The sequence below is a fragment of the Emys orbicularis genome, chromosome 1, assembly GCF_028017835.1.
Source record: "Emys orbicularis isolate rEmyOrb1 chromosome 1, rEmyOrb1.hap1, whole genome shotgun sequence".
NCBI lineage: Eukaryota > Metazoa > Chordata > Testudines > Emydidae > Emys > Emys orbicularis.
In genome coordinates, this window is record NC_088683.1 from 115,907,153 (window position 1) to 115,934,595 (window position 27,443).

The 27,443-nt window shown below is 49.0% G+C and overlaps 1 protein-coding gene across 1 annotated transcript in view; it reads right to left on the minus strand.

The window, feature by feature from the left end:
* LOC135895239 (sodium- and chloride-dependent betaine transporter-like) overlaps positions 1–11,793 on the minus strand; it is a 53,756-nt gene extending 41,963 nt beyond the window's left edge. The window contains exons 1-6 of the mRNA XM_065423316.1: positions 11,646–11,793; positions 8,562–8,696; positions 7,450–7,590; positions 4,821–4,908; positions 2,325–2,457; positions 368–502 (exon numbers count right to left, since the gene is read on the minus strand). Coding sequence (XP_065279388.1) covers positions 368–502; positions 2,325–2,457; positions 4,821–4,908; positions 7,450–7,590; positions 8,562–8,696; positions 11,646–11,793 — 780 coding nt within the window. The remainder of the gene's footprint in view (positions 1–367; positions 503–2,324; positions 2,458–4,820; positions 4,909–7,449; positions 7,591–8,561; positions 8,697–11,645) is intronic.
* Positions 11,794–27,443: the final 15,650 nt, after the last annotated feature.

Consider the following 27,443-nt stretch of genomic DNA (forward strand, 5'->3'; position numbering starts at 1 on the left):
GGAGTTTTTTTTCTTCTTTTGTTCAACATCATTTCACTTAAGGCTCAACAAAACCATCTGTCATACACTGAATATTTCATAGATGCTTCTGCATTTGCCAAGCCCCTAAACGGCAATGACCTAACACATCCATTTGTTTAAAATATCCTGACAAAAAGGCTATATTTGTGCTGGGCTGAGATTCCCCCATCAACCCTTTTAAAGAGGCCTCAATATTTTGTCGGTCTCTTAGGGGAGGGAAGTCCAACCTGATCTAGATAGCAGTCAATTAAGGCCTGATCCTGTGAGGTGCTGAACCCCTGCTTTTCCCATCACCACTTTGTTGGAGTCTCTCCACACCTCACAGTATCAGGCTGTATTCACTCACCTGTGGGTCTGCAAGCCTGGAAATGTCTGGCTTCAGGTAGAACATGATCCCCTCAGCAGCACCAGGCAGGGTGACCCCTCGAATCAGCAAGACAAAAAGCATCAAGTAGGGAAATGTGGCAGTGAAGTAAACAACCTGGAAGCAGAGAGAAGGATAAAAAGGGGATGTTGTCACCCTATAGATTATACATCCAAAGCAAATCCCCTAACTCTATTATTAACAACACCTGAGTCTTTAAATCCCCAAAGCCTCTGCTTTCACTGAATTCTAATTAAAGGTCATGAAAATGTTTCTATTCATGGCCAAGATTTCCAAAAGTGAGCAGTGAATTTGAGGGGGACAAGGCAGCAATTTGAGACACCCGGCAGAGGTCTGATTTCCCAAGAGTGATTGTTCACCACACTGAAAAATTCAGACTCTTTAAGGCATCTCAACTTGAATCTGAGAGCCCCCCAAATCTTGACGTATTTTTGAAAGCCTTGACCACAGTTTTGTAAAGCCCTCCTATCCTCTCTTTTGTGTGGGAAATGAAAGGCATTGGTTTAGGGAACGGTTTGAGCAGAATGAATCATTCGTCAAGCCCATTTTTCTGCTTCTGGAATTGAATATCAGTGAGCAAGCTGCAATTTCCCTAAAGGTATTCATTATTCAGATTCATTCAAATAATATCCTTTTGAATTTTTGTTCACACTATGGATCAATCGTAAATATTCAAACGTCAAACTGTGTTATTGACTGTGATTGGTCAAATAAGTCAGATGGTACTGTTTCTGTTCCCTGATTGGAGGAGCACACAAGCACTGCTGACACTGAAGTTTGTCTCTGAAATTCACATTTTGTGAACATTTATGCTAGTAAACCAGATTTATTCGAAGTATGAGGAAAGTAAACACAAAAGGAACACAAATGTGGCTAAAGTGAACTGGTTTTAAAAAACTACTCATTCAGACTTTTCATATGAATTATTCTCCCAGCTCTAGGATCTGGTACCGGGCCTTTAAGTATTGACTATTAAAAAATAACTTTCAGTCAAGAGTTGACTTCCTGTTGACTACAAACGTCTGTAGATGATCTCTGAAAATAATCTTACACCACTGCAAATATTAAACCAAGGTATGTACTTCTTAAGAGATTCTGTGATCTCTCTACTGCTTGTTCATAATATGTCAAAGCACAACTTTTTCAGGTGGTAAGAAACAGAGCAGAACAGTTAAATGACTTGATAGCATCCCATCAGATTAGTAGATTTTAAGGCAGAGAGGACCATTATGCGTAGCACCGGCCATACAATTTCACACAGCAATTTCTGCAGTAAGCCCATAACATCTGACTGAGCTAGAACATTTATTGTAGAAAAACATCTAGGCTTCATTTAAAGATTTGGAATAATGGAGAATCCACCACATTCCTAGGTAAATTGCTCCAATGGTTAATTAGTCTCACTGTTAAACATTTGCACCTTATTTCTAGTCTAAATTGGTCAAACTTCAGCGGCCAACCGTAGGCTCTTGTTATGACTTTGCTAGATTAAGGAGCCATCTACTGTCAGAAATATTCTGCCCATGTAAATACATTCTCTTTGTTAAGATAAATAGATTGAGCTTTTTTTAGTCTCTCACAGTAGATATGGTTGGAAAAAATTTGATCAAACTATTTTTGCCCATCAAAATATGTGGATTTGTGAAAGATGTGGATCTTTCTCTTGTCTCCCCTCTGATTGACTGACTTTCTTTGCTCTTCTCATAATGGACTAAATTTAGACCCAGCGTAAGCAGCTGTGACCTCAATGCAGTTGCACCCACCCATGCCAATCCGAGTATGGCCCTATGTCTTGTGTGTTCCCTGCCTCCTTTCTTCTTCTTCTCTGTATCATGGAAAAGGCTAAAAAGGGGGGGAAAGAGATATAATGGCAGCTAGGAGGAGGTTTAGGGACTAAGGGGACAGACTTTTCTCTTACTTTGCCTGTGGACTTGACTCCTTTCCGGATGCAGAAGTAGCAGATGACCCAGGCGAGCAGGAGGCAGAGAGCCAGCTCCCAGCGCACAGTGCCCAGATTGTGAATACCGTCTGTGAGCCCCAGGGCTCGCTTCCTGCCAGTGCAGGAGGAGGGAGAAAGGTTAACATCCCAGACTTGACTCTTCCAGCAGCCCCCCGCCCAGAGTTTTCATACACATCCCATAGCACAGCTGCCCAATCTCCCCCATCACTCCTCCTTCCAGTCACCCTAGCCCTGACAGCAATACTGTATTCTTGGTCACCACAATGCCTTAGGTGTCTCTGGGATCCCCTCGCAGCCTGGCCCCTGCAGTTCCACCTCACCCTTTAGTCAGCCTGGGCTCTCCAACTCTCCCAAAGCCCTCAATAGCCCCACTGCAGCCCCCAACCATTCACAGCACAGTCACTCCCGATCTCACATCACTGCCATCCCTTTGGCTGCCTCGCAGGCCACACTCCATCAGCAGCCTCCCCTGCAGCCCCCCGGTATCATCAATGGCTCCTAATCACCTGCTGGCTACTTTGTTTCCTCCAAACACCCCATGTTCTATGGCTCTCTCCAGGAACCCTTATGGTTATGGCCCTCAATCATCCCTACAGGTTCCCCTCAGCACCCAGGCTCCCTAAGGCTATGTCTACATGATGAGCGGGGGAGCGGGGTGATTCCCACTTCACCCAGCCATACTCGGCCTCACACTCACCTGAGTTAGCACACTGACAATAGCAGTGTAGTCGTGGTAGCATGGGCAGGGGTGGCTTGTGCTAGGAGCCCCCACTACGTACCCATGGAGTTCAGGAGGTTTGTACTCAGGGCAGCTAGCACAGTGCTGTCTCTGCCCATGCTACCATGGCTACACTACTATTTCTACTCTTTTACACACACTAGCTCAGATGAGAGCTGGCATCAGTATATCTACAAGAGCTGGGACCACACACCCCCGTTCATAGTGTAGACATAGCATAACGGGGACCATGTGAGAACTGACCACCATGTCCAGACAGTTCCCCTGCAGCCTCTCACTACCCTAATAGCTGACAACTCTATGTCCTCCCGGCCAAACCCCCTCCCCTCCCCAGAACTCTGCCAGCTACAGGGGAGCCCCTAATGTTGTACTGAAATCACAATGGTTTTTGTAGCTATTGGTGGATGTGCCCAGGGCACCGGAGCCTGACACTGAAGTCCCAGCTCTTCCTCTGGCTCATCCTGTGGCATTCGACAAGTCACTTCACCAATGGGGAAGCTGAGACACAGCAAAGAAAAACCCGCAGCTGGCCCGTGCCAGCTGAGTCAGCCTCACCCGGGGGGGGGGGAAAGGGAAGGGGAGGAAGGGCTGCGGGGCTGTTTCACTGCAATGTAGATTCCTGAGCTCGGGCTGGAGCCCAGAATCAGGGACCCTTCCACCCGACAGGGTTCTAGAACCCAGGCTCCAGCCCAAGCCTGGACATCTACACAGCAATGAAACAGCCCCGCAAGCCTGAGTCGCCTGGCACAGGCCAGCCGTGAGTGTCTAGTTGCTGTGTAGACATACCCAGACAGGCTAAGTGGGATAACGGATACTGATCACCTTTGCAAAGCACTTTGAAAGTGATGGATGAAAACGTGCTATTGTGATTGAGCCCCTGATTCCCACTTGCTTCCCGTGACTTCCCTAGATTGGGTGGGGGCACGGTTGTGAGTGCGAGTCCTTAGAATTACAACTCCCATACTGTTCACACCCCCCTGAGGGCCAGTGCTGGATGATTCCCTACAGTGTATTCTGCAGCATTTCTCCTTTCAGGACTCCTCTCGGGTGCTACGTCTGTTTGCCCTCTGGGTGTTTTCACGGGGTGCATTAGGTACCCAGCAGTAAAGAATCACAGAAAAAGTTGCTTTCCTCTAACACTGAACAAGGAACTCAATTAGAATAAGGGGAAAAGCTACATTGTCTCTTCCTGCTTCACCGCAGAGCATCTTTGCAGAATCTCTTCCAGCCCCCTCCCACCTGGCCTCCTGCTCTAGATAGATCATCATACTTGGTGTGCGTACATGCGTGCCCGCTGGGTGTCTGTCAGGGCGGCCCTGCCAGCAAGTGTTCAGGCCCTGTGTATCCGCAACCTGCGGGTGCTGAGTGCATCTGCCATGTCAGAAAGAATGTGTCCATGTGCGTATGTGCATGTGTTCTCGGTAAGGGTCAATGTCTGACCTTTGGGGCTGTGTGGTGCATGGGGTGAGACAGCGTGTGTCTTGGGAGTGCCCACGTGCCCCATGGATTTCTGTCAGTCAGTGTGCCCAGTCAGTATGCAAGTTTGCATGTGCAGTGAGTGTGCTCATGTGCCCCATGATGTGCAATGTGCCATAGGTCTGGGCTCCGAGATGTGGCACTTGCACATCTTTTTTGGCCTTACAGAGACTCCATTTGGAGTATTCACACTGCTGTGACCGCTTGAGGAGAGAAGAGTGTGAAACCGGGGTACGTACTCCCAGAACTCAGTAACTGGGGAGGTGGCATTAGCAGGCGCTGTCCAGTTCTCCATGTTAGAGTGATTCAGAAAGTCCACGCAGCGATCTACAAAGGAGGAAGCAAGTCGGTGAGCCTGGAGAATTCTCATGTTTCTCAGCCTTTGTGCTCCCTCCCGCCTCCTCCCTGTTCACTGCAGCTGCATGCTGCCCTGTAAAACTTCACTCTCCCCCCACCCCTGCCAGAATCCTAGTCCAGGAACAGCCAGAGGGATGAGGGAAGTGGAAGCTCCTTACTGAATAGAACCCAGATGGCTGTGGAATGCAGGGTACTGTGGGGCAGCGACTATGGTTACCCAGGCTGGGAAGTTACTTAATGTTAAGAGATAGCTCAGAGAGGCATTTCCCTGGCTTTCCCCACAAATAAAGCTCTGCTTCTGGAGCTGCGAGAGTCGGATTCCCGCTTTGGGGAAGGCAGTGACCCCTGTCAGGGGTATGGCCAGGGAAGGACTGTGAGTCGACTGAACATGGAGAGGGGAACTTTCCTAGATCCGCAGATTCCACGGCCAGAAGGGACCACTGCGACCAGCCAGTCTGGCTTCCTGGATGACACAGGCCATAGACCTTCCCCAAAATAATCCCCAGAGCAAATCTTTCAGAAAAACATCCAACCTTGATTTGAGACTATAAGAGTTTAGCCAGGAAAGCTTATTTTACTCAGGGAACGAGGAGGGGTGGGGGTGAGCTGGAATAAGCTATACTGGAAAAAGCACAATTTTGCCAGTATAAGCTGCAACCACATGAGACGTGCTTTGCCTGTACAGTACACTGGTGCAGCTATCCCGACAGTGCACTCCTAGCAGAGACCTGGCCTGAGTGAGCCAAAGACTGACTGAACAAACAGTTCTCTGCTGTGACGGAGGCTGGCCCAGATGCTTGAGGGTCTGAGGTGCAGTGAGTGGGTTGTGCTGTACCCTGTCACACTAGATAAGGGCAGTGCCAGCTCCAGTGAAAAGCTCCTTCCATGGCTTAGAGTGGGGTGAGGACTCCAGACTAAAGCTGGTCTGAAAATGGGCTTTTTTTGCTGCTGAAAATTTTCAATTTCCCGTGAAAAATCGAAAACCAAAACATTTTGATTTGGAAATGCTGCCATAGAGTTGTAGTTTGGATGCCGCATGCTCCTGCTATGAGCTGAGTTCCCTGGTCAGACTATCTAACCCATGATGCACCATGGTCTCTCCTCATGGTGTCAGGAGGCTGTTGCATCCTGGCCATGGTGCATCATGGGAGAAGTAGTCTAGCTGAGGAGCCCAGGCCATAAAGAAGAATGGGCACATGAGCAGGGCTGGATTTCCCATTGGGCACAGTAGGCACGTGACTAGGGGCACCTAAAAAATTTTTGCCAGGTCCCAGTACGAGTGGGGCCAGAGTCGGCTGAGTGAGAGACAGCCCCATGCAGCTCTGCTGGATCGCTCCTCGCTCAGCCCAGCAGACACAGTCACCTCCCAGTGGGGCTGGTGAGTGGAGTCGGGGTGCAGAGCAGGTCTCTGGGGGGTTGTGGAGAGGCTCTGGGTAGTGGGAGGGATTGTGGAGGGGCACTGGGCAGTGGGGGGTGCGGGAGGTATGCGTGGAGGGATGCCTAAAAGTTAAAAATGGCAGTACCCCCACTGCCCGCAATGGTTAGGAGCTCCGAGCCACTGTGAGGGTACCCCACAGTTCCCGTCTGCTGCCAGGCAGCGGAGACCCCTGGTGCTCCCCGCCAGAGGTGGATAAGGGGTTTGTGGGGCTCTGGGCCAGAGCAAGTGGGGGACACTCCCCACCCCTTACACCTGCAGTCCCTCCCAGCCCTGCTGGGGAAATGGGGTCAGAGCACGGGGGTTTGCCCCGCCTCCCCCCCCCACCCCACTACTCCTGCTGGGGAGAGGGGTCAAGGTGCAGGGGGCTTCTCTCGCTCCCCATCAAGAGCTCCGGGTGGGTGGGAGGAGTGGGGCAAGCCCCCGCGCCCTGAGCCCGCACCCAAGCAGGAGTGCCGGGGTGGACAGCAGAACAGGTCAGGGCACCAGAGCACCCATTTTTCCAGGGGCCCCTAGTTGACTAGGACCCCTGGGCATGGGCCCCGTTGGCCCAGTGACTGATCTGCCACAGCTCCCAACTGCCCGGATCTCCGAGCTGCCACATACGGTGGGGGGACCCTGCTGCTCCTGGCTGCCGTGGGGGGGGGGGGGAAGCCCCGCTGCTCACAGCCTCCGTAGGCAGTGGGGGCCCAGGAGCGCCAAGTCATGGGTGGCAGGAGACTCTGGAGCTCTGAGCCCCTGTGAGGGGGGGGGGCTCAGAGCCCGGGGGCCCCGCAGCTGCCCAGACACCTGGGAAGGTGTGCGGACCCTGCCTAGGGGCATGCAAGGTGTAAATCCAGCCCTGCACATGAGGAAACCAAACAACACCCATTTGGCCCACAACTGCATTTTGAAATCAAAATATTTTAGTTTTCAGCTGAATATTTCAATGAAAATTCAAAATTTTCCACATAAAGCAAACAGTGCAAAGAAAAATGTGTTTAATCAAATACCCAATTTTCTGTCAAAAAGCAGTTTTGATGGAAAGTTTTCAAACCCAGATCCTCTTTCCAGAAGCAGACTAGCTGAAGTTGTACCTGAGTTCCAAGGATTATTACAGGTGGCCCAGGGAAGCACAGCAGTAAAGGAGCTGAACAGGTAGAAGATAGCCCAAGATAGGATGACGATGTAGTAGATATTCCGATAGGATTCGATGACTTGTGAGGCGTATCCAATTCCTAAGAGGGAAAGTGACAGGAGTTACAAAATGGCCCCAGGCTAGCCCCAAATATATCAGACTTTAGCTTCAAATAGTGCCATAGGCCGTCCCACAGGAGTTGCGGGCAGAGCAGATTAATGAGCAATTTGGTTCACCAAATAATCCTGTAAGACTCAGGTTGAGGGTGGGAGATCCAGATGTGGTTCATCATGGTAAGGAAATCAGAAATAAAAAGGGTTTTCACTGCTAATTACATCCCACACCCAAAGAATGGGGCCAGAGCAAAAGCATAGGGTCAGGAAGGTGGTGGAATCTCCATCTTTATTGGTTATTAAAGCCCAGCTTGACAAAGCCCTGGCTGGGATGATTTAGTTGTGGTTGGTCCTGCTTTGAGCAGGGGGTTGGACTAGATGACCTCCCGAGGTCTCTTCCAACCCTAATCTTCTATGATTCTAGGAGGTAGCTTCTAATCCTGGCTCTGCCAATATTAGCAAATGCCACTCTGAGCAAATCACTTAATTGTTCTGTGCCTCAGTTTCCCCCTCTGTAAAATGGAGATCATAAAACTTCAGGTATCAGGGGGTAGCCGTGTTAGTCTGTATCTACAAAAACAACAAGGAGTCTGGTGGCACCTTAACAACTAACAGATTTATTTGGGCATAAGCTTTCGTGGGTAAAAACCTCACTTCTTCGGATGCATTTTTACCCATGAAAGCTTATGCCCAAATAAATCTGTTAGTCTTTAAGGTGCCACCAGACTCCTTGTTGTTTTTATAAAACTTCAGGATAGTTCTGAGATTAATTCTCTGCGGTTTTAAAGTAGAGCTGTCCAGAAAACAAGAATTCCATTTCACAAAAAAAGTCCAGGTTTTATCATTTCTTTTTGTTCTGCTTCATAACAAGAACTAGACCTTTTGAAATTTTTCACACAAAAACCCATGAGACGCAGAAATTCCATCGTGGACCCAAGAAACCCATTCATTGACTCACCTTCAAAGAGAGGGCAGATCTTCCTCCAGGCGGTGACCCCTCCCTGGCTGGTGTACTGTCCTAACGCTGTCTCCAGGAAGAACATTGGGATCCCACAGGTGAAGAGGAAGATGAGGTAGGGGATAAAGAAGGCACCTGCAGAGAGAGAGAGAGAGAGAAGCAGCAAATGGAAGAATCTTTACTACTCGACATTATCATCATCACCCATTACCAGGTACACTAACAAGCGAGATGTACCATCAAGGCTCAGGTAAACACCCTGGAATGTAAATGTCTAACTGAACTAAATGGACCTGGTGGGCCTGCAAAACTGTGCAGATCTTGCAAGAGAACAGCCTCTCGGCTTTCTTCTTCTTGTCCTGGAAATACCACAAGCACCCCCGTCCTCGTGCTATTTCAGCACTTCTGCGTCTGGTCCTGGCCAGAACCTGGAAGAGCAGAATGGCAAGAAGACAAAAAAAAGCCACAGAAAATAAACGTTGACTACACTTTTCCAGCCCTTAAAACCGGTTTGAGCAAAGGTTTGGGACGATAAAAGGAAATCTTATTGTATGCAAACTGGGTCCTCCTTACCCAGCAGTCACAGGACAGCTCTCTCCAGTTGATTCTAAACTGCTGCCAGGGTCTTGGTTTAGTCTCCAGCCTTTCCTTCTCCCATCTCCTAATTTGCCTTTCCAAAGAGAGCAGCTGGACTCCACACTTCAGAACCCACCCACCCCAGTCTAATGGCAGACATAAGGCAGGCAAATACCATTCTCCTGGTTGAAACAACAGCCCTCAGGGCCTCATCAGACACAAGGAACAAATGATAAGTGAATATATTCCCATCCTTTGCCCCAGTCCTCTGATAAAAACACAGATGTTTGGAAGAAAGATTTGGGCTCCTTCTCTCAAAAGCAAATCTGGTTCTTCTTAGATCTGTTTCTCCCTTGCCAGAATCAGTCATGCAGACCCACATTCCTTCCCATTATGGATAATTAACAATTGGGTCTAAATAAAGAACATTTCTCCTTGTTCTTATGCCAATAATGTTAAAATAAAGAGCAACATCAAAATGTTCCCTAAACACGGATGTATTATAGTTGCAGGGGACGTAAGGCCAGCAGACCCTTCACATCTAGACAGGATCAGTCCAAGTTCATGAAGTAGGAAACATAGATCCTGTACGTATTCAGCTAAAGGCAGCTACTCCTTTCACAGCCACATAAAAGACCTTCTGTCAGAGTTCTTCTGAGACAACAGTATTATCCAGTACTTCATTAGATGAATCCTTAGGGAGATCCCATACCCTGTTTTCTGATTCTGATCGTCCTAGTGGCTGATCAGTGTAATCAATAATCATTTATAAGAGTGCCACCTTACATTTATAAAGCTTCTTTCCGTTCTGAAGTTCCCAAAGTGCTAGCCAGGATATCAGGGTTAACATCTATTTTTGCAAAAAATGACATGGACGCTTTCATGACTGTACAAGTGGTCAGCCGACCCCCAACACAATTCTGAACCATTGGGTCTCAATGGGAAGGGTGCTTTGTACTAGAACGTGAAAACCACTTTCTGCAGCATCTTGAATTTTCTGTGGTAGTCTCCCAGCCAAGTTTTGCCCAGACCTAATTGTGGTCAGTTTGAGAGACCTAACAAGATCACAGCCTGATATGTTACAGCTACATTAGAAATAATCATTGAGGCAAATAATTTAGTAATTTTTAATGCAACAGAAAGTATGCAAGTAGCCTTTTCAGTGACACTGGTCAGGATAGACACTGCAAGGATTATCAATCCTGATACTCCTGTTTCACCTGGCAGAAGAGACCCAAATGCAAGGTCACTGTGACCTGGCCTTTACTGACTGGGAAGTCAAAGGGGGAGTGGTATATATGACTGTAAACATTATCTCAGGACCTGACCGTGGAATGGGAGCAAAAGGTGTGTTCTTAATACCTTACAGGACTATATTATTTTAGTTTTCCTCAATAAACCAAAGTCCAACCATTTTTATAAACAAACTGGTGATGTTCAATTATCTTCCCCTCCCTCCTCCCCCCCCCCCCTCTCTTTCATTTTACGGTCACTAGAGAATCTCATTTTTAACCATGTAAAAGATCTTACTGCAGTTTTACTGGACTAAGGAATTAAACAAGTCACACAAGAAGCAGCAGTGAAGGGGGATGAACTCTTTCTGTGGGAATGTTTCCCCTGGCCAGGGGTTACCTACTTATCGATCTATTACCGGGGAAGAGGTAGAAGTGTCCTTTCCTTTCTCATCCTCCCAGGCACACCCTCCTGAAGCTCCTCAAATTCATCTTTACCCCTGGGACAAGTGCCTTGCCCTTTGGCTTTGAAAATCTGGTGACCTTACTCAGTTTTAGAATTCTCTGGGGACAACACACCTCTGTTTGGATAAGTGTTTTTTCCTGTCAGGGTTACCAGAAATACCAAAGTACTGTGAAATCATGGGCCAGTCAGGCCTGAAGGGTGGGTTTAGTGGGGACGGGAGCATCACCTGGCTCACAGAACATACAGGATAGGGGGGCAGTTGCCCAAGTGCCCTTGAGGAGGAGCCCAGGCCCTGAAGGAGATAACAGCAACAAAGTGTTTTCCCCTGCCAGAAGATCAGCTGTGATCAGAGAGAGCTTGGGTATAGCTGGGAGGAGGGAGAATGCATGGGGGCTGGGAAGGAAGGGTCCCAGGGACTGTTGGGTGGGGGAACTGACAGGGTGGGTTCCCGGGCGGATGGAGCCCCCAAAGGTTCTGATAATTCAGCTGTATTTTAGATAAGCATCTCACCTGTTGGCTGCCTCTACAAATGGCAAACCTAGAGGTTCATCCATTATTAAAATGGGGAGCCTACTGAAAGCTGGATTGCTCCTCTCCATCTGGCAGAGCTACTCTGAGCATCCACCTGTGGAGTGAGATTTGTCTCCCACAGCTCAGCTTACCTCGCTGTGAGATTGCTTCACTGGAGGTACGGGGGGTGGGCGTGCTCTCTATGTATGGGCGTGTATATATGAACGGATGAAAGTGTCTGCTCTGGTGCTCATATTCCTGGGCCAACATCTCACATAAACTGGGCTTTTATGGACTTACCACCTCCATTTTTGTAACAGAGATAAGGGAATCTCCAGACATTGCCCAGGCCGATGATCTTTCCAGCCATGGAGAGCATAAACTCCATTTTATTATTCCACTGGCCTCTTGGCTCCATTTCTGGCTTCTCCTTTTCGAGCAGCACCATGCCCCCATGGGGCTCAGCCTCCACAGATGCTTTACTCTCCAAGGCCCAACAGAGCAGGGGAAACTGGGAGGGAAAACAGAACACAGACTGTAAGAAGCTGTTACAGGACACACAGGTGAAATGAGCCTGGAAGGGACTCAGCCACCCAATTGGACACATTTGTATTGTTGTGACAGAAGCCTCAGCTCAGGGCAGTTCCCAGCGTAGTCCAGGGAAACTCCATTTGAGAACTAGCTGCACCATGGAAGGGCTGTTCCTTAAAAGTTGGAAGCAAATTGATTCGTCAGCTGAAATGGAATCCTGGCCCCACCTTCATTTCCACCTCCCTTTGACTAGACCTACCTCATCCCCATCCTCTTATTCCCAATAGCCTCCCTGTCGCTGATGACAAAACCTTTTTTAAACGTCAGGGCCGCCCAGAGGGGGGGGCAAGTGGGGCAATTTGCCCCAGGCACCGGACCCCACAGGGGCCCCCACGAGAATATAGTATTCTATGGTATTGCAACTTTTTTTTACAGAAGGGGCCCCCAAAATTGCTTTGCCCCTGGCCCCCTGAATCCTCTGGGAGGCCCTGTTAAATGTCCGGATATAATTTTATGACCAATAATTCCAGGAAAGGGAAAAGCAATCAAAGTAAATGCTGTGGGGAGATACATTGATCAAAACATCCATGGGGATCAGGAAGAATTCCCGCAGAGTGTGCAATATTGTACAATTGACCAGGTGAATTACAGGGTGTTTGCCTTCCTCTCAAGTAACATACCTGATACTGGCCACTGTCAGAGGCAGGATAGTGAATTTGATGGATCAAGTGTCTAAACAAGTATGGAAAATCCTATTGTCCTATTTCCAGACATTGCCAGGAGTCCTGAATTACTATTTTTGACCCAGTAGCCAACACAGCTTATTACATCATAGCATGTCATGGAAGCAGAATGTAAACACACTCCATTGACCTAAGTCTCCCTCAATAACAAGAGAAAAAAAACGGTTACCTACCTTTCATAACTGTTGTTCTTTGAGATGTGTTGCTCATGTCCATCTCATTCTAGGTGTGCATGTTCCCATGTGCGCGGCCGTCAGAGATTTTTGCCTTAGCGGTACCTGTAGAGCTGGCTGTGGCGCCCTCTGGAGTGCCGCGCTCATGCCGCTATATATCAGGCACCGCTGACCCTATGCCCTCTCAGTTCCTTCTTGCCAACAACTCTGACAGAGGGGTAGGAGGGTGAGAAATGGAATGTACATGGGATGTTAGATGGGGCGGGATCTGAGTTACTACAGAGAATTCTTTCCTGGGTGCTGGCTGGTGAGTCTTGCCCACATGCTCAGGGTTTAGCTGATCACCATATTTGGGGTCAGGAAGGAATTTTCCTCCAGGGCAGATTGGCAGAGGCCCTGGGGGTTTTTCGCCTTCCTCTGCAGCGTGGGGCACGGGTCACTTGCTGGAGGATTCTCTGCACTTTGAGGTCTTTAAACCACGATTTGAGGACTTCAGTAACTCAAACATAGATTAGGGGGTTGTTACAGGAGTGGGTGGGTGAGATTCTGTGGCCTGCGTTGTGCAGGAGGTCAGACTAGATGATCATAATGGTCCCTTCTGACCTTAAAGTCTATGATTCTAACACATCTCGAAGAACAACAGTTACGAAAGGTAGGTAACCGTTTTTGCTTCTTCGAGTGCTTGCTCATGTCAATTCCATTCTAGGTGACTCACAAGCAGAATGAACGGAGGTGGGCTCAGAGTTTAGAGTCTCACAGCTTGCAGCACTGCTTTGCCAAAGCCAGTGTCATCTCGCGCCGGCTGGATCAACACATAATGTGACGCGAACATGTGGACAGACGACCAGGTCTCTTGGATCTCTTGGATCGGCACATGCTCCAGGAAGGCAGTTTATGACGTCTGCACCCTAGTCAAATGAGCTATCACGATCACTGGCGGGAGCACCCTTGCCAGCTCGTAGCAATAGCGGATGCAGGCCGTGATCCAAGATGAGATTTTCTGGGCTGACACTGGGCAACCTTTCATCCTGTCAGCGACAGCAACAAACAACTGTGTTGACTTACAGAACGGCCTTGATCTATCAATGTAGAAGCCCAGCGCCCTTCTGATGTCCAAGGTATGCAGCCTGCTCTCCTCATCCTTTGCATGAGGCTTTGGACAAAGAACTGGTAAGTAAATGTCCTGACCAGTGTGGAACTGGGAGACAACCTTGGGCAGAAAGGCCAGGTGTGAACGCAGCTGGACCTTGTCCTTGTAGAAGACCATTCAGGTATAGGGCACCAACTCCGTGGGTGCTCCAGCCCCGGAGCACCCACGGGGAAAAATTGGTGGGTGCTCTGCACCCACCGGCAGCTCCCCGCCCTGCCCCAGCTCACCTCCACCTCCGCTCTGCCTCCTCCCCTGAGCGCGCCGCTTCTCCCCTTAGCTCCAGCACTTGCCGCCGCAAAACAGCTGTGTCATGGCGGCAAGTGCTGGGAGGGAGGGGGGAGGAGGGGAAACGCTGCGCACTCGGGGAAGAGGCGGGGCCGGGGTGAGGATTTGGGGAAGAAGTCCAATAGGGGCAGGGAGGGGGCGGACTTAGGGCGGGGACTTTGGGGAAGGGGTTGGAATGGGGGCGGGGCATGGGCGGGCCAGGGGTGGAGTCGGGGCATGGCCAGGGGGCCCGAGCACCCACCCGCACCGGGAAAAGTTGGCACCTATGCATCTAGGGCGGCTCCGACGTGAGCATCCTGATCTCGGACACCCTATAGGCCGAAGTTATAGCAACCAAAAAAGAGACCTTCCAGGAGAGAAGCAGGAGGGAGCAGGAAGCCAAGGATTCGAAGTTGGGGGCACATGAGCCTGGACAGCACAAGATTCAGGTCCCAAGGGGGGACCGGGTCTCGTACATGCGGGTAAAGGCGCTACAACCCCTTCAGGAAGCTCCCCGATATGGGATGGGTGAAGACTGACCTGCCTCGAAGCAGAGGGTGGAACACCAAAATGGCCACCAGGTGTACCTTGATCGAAGATAGAGACAGACCCTGGTGCTTAAGGTGCAGTAAATAGTCCAGGATGTCCTACAGCACAGCCTCATCTGCACGAATGTGTTGGTCCGTGGCCCAACACATGAACCGCTTCCACTTTGCCACATATGTGGCCCTGGTGGACGGTTTTCTGCTGCCCAGCAAGACCTGCTGGACACCAGCAGAATACCCCCATTCGTCCGCACTTAACCATGCAGCAGCGAAGCCGTCAAGTGCAGCAACACCAGGTTCAGGTGCAGCAGGTTGCCATAGTTCTGTGACAGGAGATCCGGTCGAAGAGGCAGCTGCAGCCGGGTGGCTGCCGAGAGACTCAGCAGCATGCTGAACCAGTGATGACAAGACCACGCCAGGGCTATGAGAATGATCAATCCTTTGTCTTGCTTTACCTTGAGCAGGACTCTGTGTATTTGCAGCACTGGTGGGAAGGCGTACATGAGCGCTCCCGACCACAGAATCAAGATAACATCCGACAGGGAGCCCTTGTCCCTGCCCAGCAGAGAACAGAACACGTTGCACTTCCTGTTCTGTCTGGACACGAACAGGTCCACCTGGGGAGTCTCCCACCTGCAGAAGATCAGACTGACCACCTGTGGATGAAGTGACCATTCATGGCGAGATGAGAAGGTCCTGCTGAGGCGATCTGCCAGGACGTTCTTGGCTCCGGGCAGGTGGGTGGCTGCCAGATGAATGGCATGTTGCACACAAGTCCCAGAGGCTGAGAGCTTCCTGACAAAGGGCCGAAGACCTGGCTCCGCCCTGCCTGTTGATGTAGTACATCACGGCTGTATTGTCCGTCAGGACCTGCATCACCCTGCCCTTCAGGTGGGGCAAGAATGCCTGACAGGCCAGGCAAACCACTTTGAGCTCCCTCACATTGATATGAAGGGCCAATTCTCTGTGAAGCCAGCGGCGCTGGGTGCTGAGCTCACCCAGTTGGGCTCCCCAGCCCAGGTCTGACGCGTCTGAAACCAAGGTAAGCGACGGAGATGGGGACACAAAGGAAACCCCCTGCAACACCAACTCCCGATCCAGCCACCAGTCCAAGGACGAAGGACGTGGCTCTGCAACATGACCACTCGGTCCAGGGTGTGAGTTCTGGAAATATAGACTGAGGCCAGCCATGCCTGCAGAGGTCGTAGATGAAGATGGGCATGGTGGACCACGTATGTGCACACGGCCATGTGGCCCATCAGTTGCAGGCACATGTAGGCTGTGGTAAGCGGATGGCTTGAGGCGGGTGCATACCCAACGAGCGAAGGGTAGCCCTGGCGTCCTTCAGCCTGTGCAGTCTGGTGTCTGTCTGATCCAAGAACAGACCAACTCCATCAAAGGGGAGGTCCTGGATCGCAGCCTGCATCTCCTGGGAGAGGCCTGCCGTCTGGAGCCAGGAACTATATCACATGACCACCGTCGATGTGACCACCCTTGCCACCGAATCCACCGCGTCCCAGGCCATTTTCAGGGAGCATCTGGCCACCACGGTGCCCTCTTCCACCAGAGTGCCAAACTCTTGGGCCAATCCCTGAGGGAGGGATTCCTGAAACATTTTGAAACCGTCCCAGAGATTAAAATTGTTTCGGCCCAGCAGGGCCTGATGATTCGCCACCCAAAATTGCAGGCTGGCGGTAGAATAAATCTTTCTCCCAAATAAATCAAGTTTTTTAGTGTCCTTATTTTTGGGAATTGAGGGTGAGGGGGAACCTGCTTGTCCTTTTCATTGGCCGTAGAAACAACCAGCGAGCCAAGGGGCGGGGGAGAATAAAGGTATTCAAAACCTTTGGCCAGCACAAAGTATTTTTTCCCGGCTCATTTCAAGGTGGGTGGAATGGAGGAGGGGGTTTGCCACAAAGACTTGGCTATCTTGAGGACCCCCTCATGCACAGGCAGTGCGACTCGGCCGGGCGTAGAGGCCGAGAGGACGTTGAGGATGGTGTACTCCTGCTCCGCCATCTCTTGCACCTCAAGCCCCAAGTTCTCGGCCACACGCCAGAGAAGGGCTTGATGCTCCCGAAAATCATTTGGCGAGCTAGCTTTAGAAAGTCCCAACAGCGCCTCATCTGAGGACAATGAGGAAGACTGGACTGCCAGTGGGGGTACTGGGGTCTCAACCACCTTTGGAGAAAGAGGCTTTAGGGTGGGCTCAGGTTCATCTGCCCCAACCTCAGAACGGCCTTTCGGTACTGGGTGCAGTGCGGGTGGGGCTGCTGCCCGCTGTTCTGGCGCAGCCACCGAGGAGTGATGTAAAGGAGGCATCGTCACACCCTGTACGCCCCACCGGCTCCAATACAGCCACTGCGCTTGCCACTGGCCATGCTGCCATTGCGGTGCTGCCAACGAGGGAGCGGGCTCCTGTGCCCAGCCACATTGATGAGACCGTAGCGATGGGCTGAACTGGCCCTCCGTACCGGAGGAACCACCTTCCAGCGACCAGGGAGGAGCCGTCAATGCCTGAGTTTGTTTGCTGGTCGTGCCTACCGGTGACCGTTACATGGGCGTAACTGAACAGTAACTGCAGCGTGGAGAGGGGAACTGGTGCTGGGATGGGGAACGTTCCCACCATGCCAGTGATCAGGATCAACGTCTAGAGGACAACTATCGAGACAGCGAACGGTGCCGGGAAAAGTAAAGGGAGCGTCGGCCCAATGCCGGAAAGTAGCGCCGCGGGGATCTGGAAGCTCGCCTGGACAACCAGCGACACAATTGGAATCTGCCTCGGGACTCTTGACACAGCAGCAAAGATCGACACCTTCTGTCCTGCGACCAACTTTGGTCCCGTGTTCCCTGAGGGGTCTTAACGGTGGGTTTGCCCTCTTGGGGAGCCTGAGCCGGGTCCTGCAGCACCAGGGTAGTCAGCGGAGCAGATGGAGACCTGGGCGATCTCTATGCCGTGGGAGCCTGAGCTGACAAAGGTGCAGGCAGGAGTGCGGGTCCCATATCACTCCCAAGAGTCAGTGATGGACCTTTCAGGGGGCTGGGCGCCCCAGTCAGGGAGGGACAATCATGTGGCTCTGGAGCAGTCTGGTGGGCAGGTCCGAGTCCCTTGATAGATGACCCCAGGCCTTCTTGCTCGGTGCCGGGGAGCACTTCCTGGTCTTCTTCTTCGGCACTGGCGATGGTGAACAGTGCCGGGAGGAGTCGGGTGCTGGTTGTGCGCTGTGCACAGAGGCCAAGGCACTTGGTGCAACCTGCCCAGACGGCTTGGAAGCTGGGTGGAGGGCGGACTCCATCAGGAGAGCCCTGAGGAGGACGTCCCGCTCCTTCTGGGTGCGGGGTCGAAAGTTTTTGCAGATCCGGCACTGCTCCTTAACACCTGACTCTCCCAGGCACTTAAGGCAGCTGCTGTGGGGGTCACTCACAGGCATAGGCCTGCTGCAATCCGAACAGGGCTTGAACCAAGTCGGGCATAGGGGCACCAGTTTAATAATACTGTGTAGGGCCCCATAAATCCTAAGGATGGCCCCAGGGGTGGGGGGATCCTTACATGATTTGCATTAAGCGCAGATTTCTAGACAGAGATTCAGCTGCGACTGGCTCACGGGAAAAGTTTCAGCTAATGAATTATCCCAGTGAAATCCTAGTCATGGCTAAAGCTCATTTGTGGAATCATGGAACAGACTTTGCCCAGAGTCCTGGTCTCTCGGCACCAAAGACGGGTCCAAGTTGCAAAGTGAGGATCAGGAATCAGCTCTAGGGTTTCCACTATTGCCAACCCCAAGGGCCCAAAAATCAGGAGTCCGGCCAAGGCAAACACTCGTGATATTAGCATAAAAAACATGATTTTTTAAAAAATACATTTGGGGATTTTTTTGTATTTACTTTTTGGTTTGTGAGTCTTTAGGATGCACTCAGGTCACATTTTCAAGCTTTTCTCCACAACTATGAGAATTAGAGAATTACGTGAGAATTAAGCTCTTTCTTTCTTTCTCGCTCTCTTAGTTATGTATTTATTTTTTTACAATCACAACGCCTCCAGGGGCGGTCAGAAAAACAACAAATATCATGAGACTCATAAGAAAATCATGGGGGGGTTAGAAAACATGTGTCACGGTTCAGCCCACTAGAGACAGGCCTGAGCCAGAAAGCTCAGACCTACAGCTGGATCCCAAAATCCCCAAAGGTAAGAGAGGCTCTGGTGAGGGGTCCTCTCTACTTTGTACCTACTTTCTGAGCCAAATCAAGCCCTGGTGTAAATTCTTGCTTACAGCAAGGCTGAATTTCACCCATGGTCTTCATTACCCTGGCAAGACTAATTATAGAGCACAGTGAAATTGGATAACTATGGACTTCATTATTTTTTTTGGCTGCTCTAACAGGTGGTGCCTTAATAGTGTGTTAACCGGGTAACGCGACAAACATCAATCATTCTCCATGCATTTTAATGGTGAAATGCACACCAGGGTAAAGATGAAGCAGAATTTTGCTTGGAAAAGGAAGGGAGATGGGAAATGGGCAGGGGAAGAGGGGAAGCTGACACAGTACTGTACCGTAGAGAACATTATCATCACTGTGTCTGCAGGTTGCACAATGCAAATAAAATGATCTGATAAACGCTAACTCTCTGTACATAATAGGCCCAGGGCAAAGAAAGGAGCAGACAGCTGAGAAGGCAACTTTTATCTAAGTTTCATAACAAAGCTCTCAGTACTTGGGATAATGCATCTTTTCTCTACATTTCAAACAAATAAAGAAATCACAACATAAATTGTGGGGCAATGTGCTTTCTCCTATGGGCATGCATAGCAAAGCAAGGATGGAGTTCACTTCTGCAACTGACTGGGGGCTAGAGGGCCCCATCCTGACCTGCTCTCTTTGACAACAGTATGCAAAACCCCCATTGACTTAAATGCAAAGAGGATTGGGCCCTGAGCAAAGTAGTTGATTCTGTCTTTTCTAAGAGAGATTGTAGCAACAAGAGTAAAAGCATGGGTGGTAGAGTTTAAGAGAATTCTACCCTACTGTAGAATTCTTTAGGATGGTTTAAAAAAACCCTTCGTGTGGCTCTCACTCCCTGTTGAATTCTAGAGTAACTTAGAATTCCTGTAGACGTCTATTAAGGGCTTGATCCTGCAAGGTACTGAGTGCAGCACTTAAGCATGTGCTTAACTTTAAGCTTGTTAGAGGTCCCATGGTTTATGTGCTATGCTGGATCGGGGCTCTTATTTCTAGCAACATACAGGATCCAGCCCCACAGTTCTATAGAACAGTGCTGCCTAGTGGACAGGAGACCTGGTTTCCACTCCAGGCCATTGACCTGCTGGGTGATCTTGGGTAAGTCACTTCCTGCCCTGTACCTCAGTTTCCCCATCTGTGAAATGTGGATAATGATACTGACCTCCTTTGTAATGTGTTTTGAGATCAGCTGATGAATAGTACTATATAAAATCTAGGTATTATTATTATTAGGCACAGATGTCCCTTAAACTTTTGTTATCTACAGAAATCCCTAAATTGTCCCAGGTGTTGACTGCTGAAGCACAAGTGCGTTTCCCTGTGGCTCAGTGGGGTGGGGAACCTGTCAGACCCCCACACTGTCACCGTCAGCCAGATCTCCTACCAACATGTCATTCTGAAGTCTAGCCATTTCTGAGAGCTTTCTCCTGACAGCCTTCCCTAAGCTTCCCAAGCGCGCAAAGCGTCTTTCACTGCCACTTCATCTGCAGCAGATAGGCCACCCAGCTAATAATTTCATCGCAATGCTTCTGCACAAGAGCAAGGAAGGAGAGAGAAAGTTTAGAGGCCTCTCGTTTGATCTGTCACAGTCTTCACTACGCTCCAATTTGCTGTAGCCCAGTGCACATCATCACGCAGGATGAGGCTTTTGTCTGTGCTGATTGGAGATGTTGTTCGATGCTGGGAGCAGGTGGCTTAACTTCATTTATTTCAGATGGACCTGAAGCAAAACCACAGAGTCAGCCTCCTTTTATTCATATCTCTTTGTATTATGGAAGCCCCTAGGGGACTCTGGTTAAATGAGGGCCCCATTATGCTAGATGCTGCACATACACCATAGAAAGAGAGAGTCCCTACATGGACAAGGCCATGGGTGGGAGAAAAGAAGGCTTATCTCCATTCTACAGATAGTGAACTGAGGCAGAGAGATTCAGTCACTTGCTGAAGGTCACACAAGAAATCTGTGGTAGAACCAGGACTGGAACTCAGATCTCCTCAGTCACAGCCCAGTACCTTAACCTGGCAGGGAGTCAAACTTGTATTTATTTCGGTTTGGTTCAGGTCCGGGTCCAATTGTATTCTGTGTGTTCAGGTTCAGTTTTGGTTCCAGCCACTCAAGAAAAAAAAAAATTAAACACCAGTTCAGATCAAATTTCGAGTAAATTAAAAGAGTTGAAACTTAAAATTGAAACTATTTTTATTTTTCACCATTTAACTTTGGTTTTGTGTTGTCAAATAAACACGTCTTTATGAACAATTTTTTTGCGCAAACTAATATAACATCTAATATTTGCTGCTGCATAATATTGGACCTCTGCAGTGACAGGATACATTTGAGTTTGGGGCATGGGCCTTAGCTCGGGGAGAGCAACTGGAGGGTGGGAGGGGCTGCCCCAGGGATTGGGGATGGGAGGGAGGTGGCCTGCCTAAGGGGGAGAAGGGTTGGGGTGCCAATACCTTTGCCTGTGGGCTTGAAGAGTTATTGTTAACTTCTGGGACAAGGTAACATTCCACCTCTTCTCTCCCCAGGGGGAATCTCAGAGATGGTTCATGGTTGGGCAGGCTGCTCCTAAGTTTCTCTCTCCCTCCCTACTCTTGTGGGCTAGCATCCTTGTATTCTCATCTCATTCTACTGGCACAGGCCTTGCTGTAGCAATCACAAGCCTATTTGTTATTGTGCTGTCTCGTTTGAAAATAAGATCACAGTAGTTTAAACGCACTGGGCTTAAAAAATGCCGGACCTTTATTTTAACCAGTCACCCAATTTTTTTTCCAGTTCAGTTTAGGGTGACCAGATGTCCTGATATTATTGGGACCGTTCCGATATTAGGAGCTTTGTCTTATATAGGAGCCTATTGTCCCCAATAGGACCCTATTGTGAGGCACTGTACCTTAAAATAGCACCCTGTAACCCCAGTACTCATCATTTGTAGCTGGTTGTGATATTTCATACACAGCATGCCTTGTAAGGTATCATATGAGAGGTCATGATCTGCTGAAACTCATTGTTCTGTCACAATATGTATATCTGTAGTGAGTAGGAAGTTATAAGATTTTGCCATATGGTTGTTATTGAAATATGTTGTGAGGCTGGGAGGCATCTACAGCTAGCTCTCTAGTGGCAACAAAAGAGGGGGCCCACACCTAGGCGAGTGTGAAATGATCATCACCAGCCATTCACCAGCAGGGGAACTGTAAACAAGGGATTTACAATTCAATAAGACACAGTCGCGTAAGCACCACACAATGGGGATTACTCAACTCTGTGACTCAGCAAGGCCCACCAGGACATGCCTGGGCCAGTATTTTCCCTGGGACATGAATTGAGAATATAAAATATGGGATGGTGGCATCATAGGGTCTCCTCTCTCCTCCCCCACCTGCACTGAAGGCAACAGGAACGCTGGAAAGACAAAGACTTTGAACTGGGGAGATTGGTCTCAGGCTGAGCAGGGAATTCAGCCTGTGTATTAAGAACTATAACCTGCCTGTAATATCCAGTGGGGCAAGAAAAGCTGCTTGACTCAAAACTTACTGAGTCTGATAACGTTTAGGATTTGGAATCCGTGTTTCTTTTTATTTCTTAGGTAACTATTTCTGACCTTTATGCCTACCACTTATCATCACTTAAAACCTATCTTTCTGTAGTTAATAAACTTATTTTAATGTTTTATCTTAACCAGAGAGTTTGTCTGAAGAGCTTGGGGAATCTGCTCAGATTACAGGCTGAGGCATGTCCACCACCCTTTGAAGGAATGGCGAACTAATTAATGAGCATGCACTGGGGTGGGGGAGATTTGCTGGTTTTTCCCTGGGTATGGTTCATGAATGGCATAGAGAGCATTCATGCAATTTAGCTGGGTGCGTCCCTGCATGTTGTTGACTAAGTGATCACAGCGCTTGGTGGGGTTTGCTGCTTGTCACTAGCAAAACATTGTGAGAGAAAGCCCAGGCTGGAGAGTCAAGGGGGCACAACAGTCCCACAGTCCCAAGCTGCACCCCGGGGGTCCCATCACACCTATTCCCCACCCAGCTCCCATCCCAATTTTTCACACTTGCTATCTGGTCACCTTAGTTCAGTTCTGGTTCAGTAGGTAGGACAAAATTATGGGTCAGGTTCAGTTCCAGTTCAAATAAAAATAGCGGTTCAAAGTGGTTCTCTAGTTTCAGTTAGTTCTGGTCCCTCTCCCAGTGGCGCTGGAACATTTTTAATAGTGGGGGTGCAAAAAGCCAGCCCCCTTAACCCTGTCTGCACCCTGCTCCCCAAAGCTGGGGCTGGGAGCAGGACTGTCTCTCCAGGAGGGGAGGAACCGGACAGGCATAAGGGGGCTGAGTCTGGGGCCAGCAGCCAAGACCCTGGGTGCGGGGCCAGCAGCTGGGACATCCGGATGCGGGGCCGGAACCCTGTAGGGGGGACCAGGAGCAGAGGCCAGGTGCGGGGCTGGGAGCCAGGACCCCACATACGGGACAGGGAGCAGAGCTCCACGTAAAACCTGGGGGTGCTGCAGCATCACCGTACCCATAGTTCCTGCCCCTATGCCCATTCCCTGACCAAAAACTACCCTGAACCTCAGAGACATCAGGACATGGAGCTGGACTTTGCAGATGCCCTTCTCTCTATAATAGGCCAAACCAAACTGCAGTGACTCTGCGGTAGTGTATACAATAGCAAGCATGGGATAAACACCTAGGCAGACAGATGGCAAAGAGTGCTGTCTACTAACAGCAAGCTGCAGTGCCTTTGTAGCCTAATTTTCCTATAAAAAAGATGAGATTAAAAATATACTCGTTATGTCAGATGGCATCCAGGCTCTCTTCCCCAAGTAACTGGCAGGGCTGCAAGTGACACAGATGCTCAAGGTTGTGTAGCTTACTCAGTTAGCAACAGCTTCTCTCTATCTCTATCTCTCTCTCACCAGTCACTATCACGCAGCACAAGTTATGCTGCCTTTTGTCAGTTCACCACCTTTGTTTTGCCTGTTGCTTCTAAGAAAAAATCTCTGCACAACCCACAGACATGAGACCCTATTTCATTCCTTTCCCTCATGTTTTCCGGTCAGAGGAGACCCTGGATGGTTTCTTGTTTCCTTTTAACACTGTCCACTCTCAGGTACCAGCAGCAGCCTCGCCACATCATTTTCAGACACAAAGCACAAGGCATTCTGCATCTCCTAAGAGGCTAGTTTTTCCCATCTCCACCTGTTTTCTATCTCAAATACAGTGGTGCAAGTAGAAATCATGTCTTGCTGGTATGCTGCATTCATGGGATGGACACAAAGGGGTGGCACATGACCTCCCCAAGTTACCCCTCCCTGCCCTGCCCCCAGACCGGGGCCCCCACGGTCTCCCCGTCCATCCCCTTCCCGTGATCCACATCCGTCCCACATTAGCTGGGGGGGGGGGGTGTCTGTCCTCCCACTGCGCTGGGAACCACAGTGGGGAAAGGAGCAGAATATGGAGCCGCCAGGCAGCCCCACACTGGCAGCTCCTCCGGTGTGGCTGCTATGGAATTAGAGAAAGAACTGACAGGGATTTGAAGGGGATTTCATATTCAAACAGTACCCTTATGTGAGCAAGAGTCAGGCTAGCTGTAACCCTAATAACGCAAGATTTGAAAAAGCGAGGATTGTGTGAGGCGAGTGGGAAAGAACTGTGGGAGAAGTTGTTGCGACCTTGTTTTAGATAAGTATGGAATGTAATCTATAGTCTAAATAGAGGTGAGAAAAATAAGATATCAGGATGACCTATGTATAAACAAAATGCAGCTGTTGCCCATTATTATCTGTAACAAAAGGTATAAATGCTTGCTGTAATTGTTTACCTGGTGAGAGACCTGTTTTGCTCTCTCCCTCCATGCAATTGTTAGAGATAATAAAGTATCTGACTTGCTGCACCCAACCTAAGAGTGAGAACTCTGTTTTAATCTGACACTGCTGTACCACCCTCAGCCTAGCCTCCCCACTCCACTCGCCCTGTCCTCTGGCAGTGCTGTTGTACAGACCTCAGGCAGGAGGACTCAGGAGATGCAGCTGCATGGAAGGGCTGGGGATGGGGCTGATGGCGTGCTCCTCCTGTGTCTTTCCAGTACACCATACCAGCTATACATATCTTACTGGTACAGCGTACCGGACAGTACCACCGTACTTGCACCACTGCTCAAATACCTCGAACTGGAGTAAAAGTCACTTGATAGGAGCAATCTGCAGTCTATTAACATAAAGATGCTCCCAGTCGGTACTTCTCAGAGACCATCATTCTCAGTCTCTTTCCTTCTTCAGAAAGCGCCTCCACCAGTAAAGTTTTCCTCCCATTTACATTAAAAAGATTCTATGCTCTGTAAAAATATCCTGGATCTGTGTTACAGCCACCTCTTCTGTTCTGTTCCTGATTCTCTGACCACGCTCGCTGATGCCTTTTATTGCAGCTTTCCAAACTCAACACCTCTATCTGGTGCCTTTATCTGCATCTGCAGGCAGCTTGTCTGTGTGCAACAACCAGTTTGTCAGCTTCCAAGGCAGGTGGGCAGTTTCCTATCTGGTTGCTTTAACACATGACACTGCACAAAAGAACTGCAGCTGGGTGGGTCAGCATGCAGCCTGAAACACTGTTTGCAGGTGGCCACTTTTCACCGGAGGGATTTATTGTGAGAGAAATGGGGAACCACATGGGGATTGAAATTCAGACAGCCACTAAAACAAACGACCACAACCTAGAGGTAGCAGTAAGTACAGGCTACACCATTCAGCACATGGCACTTCTATAAAGCTTCTCTTCTTCAAAGTCCAGTACTAGAATGAGCTGTTCTGTTCTCTCACTAGCCACATTTTTGTTCGGTATGTGTACAGCCCCTAGCACAATGGGGCCCTAGTCCTAGGCACTATTGCAATAATTAACAAGAATAACCCCACGCAGAACTAAACACAGCTTACCGCTCCCAGACCAGACACTGCAGGGTGCATCTGAAAAGAACTAAGAAATTATTACATACATTTATAATGGTGCCTGTTGTTGTAGCATTTGATATCACACTATTTAACAAACCCTTCATTAGATTGACTTATAGGATAATGGGGAAGTGGGAAGATCATTCATAAGTACCTCAGAGACACAAAGTGGAAAACTGTTTTATTATCATCTCTATAAACTTGTATTCAATTCGCCCCTTCTTCTCCTCAATTTGTTTCAAAAGCTTTTCTATCAGTTCAAGTGCTGATGAAGTGGTTGTACTGTCCCAGCATGTTGCCATGAGATGTTTGCAGAAGCCTCTTCAGTGACTTTTCAGTCGGGTTGAGCAAGGCACAGGGAGAAAGCATCACATGGTAGTGACCGTGAGGGTTTGAAAATCTGAGTGGCAGTATGCCCTGCTGAACCCGAGCACCGAGGCAGCTTGAGCAACCAGTCCTGAGAGCAGATTTTCAAAGGACAAGCACCACCCACTCTCTCTTTTGAATATCACCCTTGTTGTTGAGGGTCAGATTTCCAAAGGCGCTGAGCACCTACAGCTCCCATTGACTTCAACTGAACATCAGAACCTGAGAGCCCAAGAGAGGGCATCCAAATCCTCTGCTGAACAAGCAAAAAAGGAAGATGATCCTCCACATATTTTCTCCCCCACCCTCCAGCAAACAAGGTGATTGTTTTGTTAATGTTGTAGGATGAGGGGGATTCTGCTGTCTTAAAGTTCACATCTACATTTGAACACTTCAGCCACATAATCTCGAGGTACATGAGACCCTGACAAATTTTAACACTGAGCAACAAAATGGCAAATGAAACTTACCATTGAAAAGTACAAGGTAATTCTTATTGGAAGGAGCCATTGCCCACTGTCAATTCTGAATGAGCTTTAAGTAGTATAACCTCGATAGTATTCATCACCATGCATTTTTGACAGGTTTCCACGCCCCATTTAGGGCTTATGTCTCGCCTTTCCACCCCGTTTCCATTGGCACCAAATTTTGGCGCCGTCGGCCATTTTGAAAAATGTGTGTGTGTGTGTTTGACTAGTGGAAGTGATGTGTGTGTTTGTGCTTGGGTACATTTAGAGAAAAAGGTTGAAAGAATAGAGTGAGAGAGTTTAAAGATGAAAAAAGAAAGTTTGAGAAAGGTTTAGAGAAAAAAAGGAAAGAAAGATTATTTGGGGAGGTTGAGTCAGAAGAGAGGATGGTAAAGACCTAGTTTGGTAGGTTATTCAAGAATAGAAAGATAGAACTTAAAGAAAAAAGGAAATTTTTGTTTTTAAAGGGTTAGTTTAAGAAAAGAATTAAATAATATTAAAAAATGGTTTAAAAAGAACACATATAGCCAAAAAAGGGAATTTACTAAGGCAGAGCCTGTTTAGTAAGCCCATGGTAAAAGAGTTGCTAAGAAAAACACAATTAAACTATTCACTATCAGGGTAGGTTTAAAAAGAGAGCTTTTAAAAACATTAAAAGCTAGGTTTAAAAAGGGCA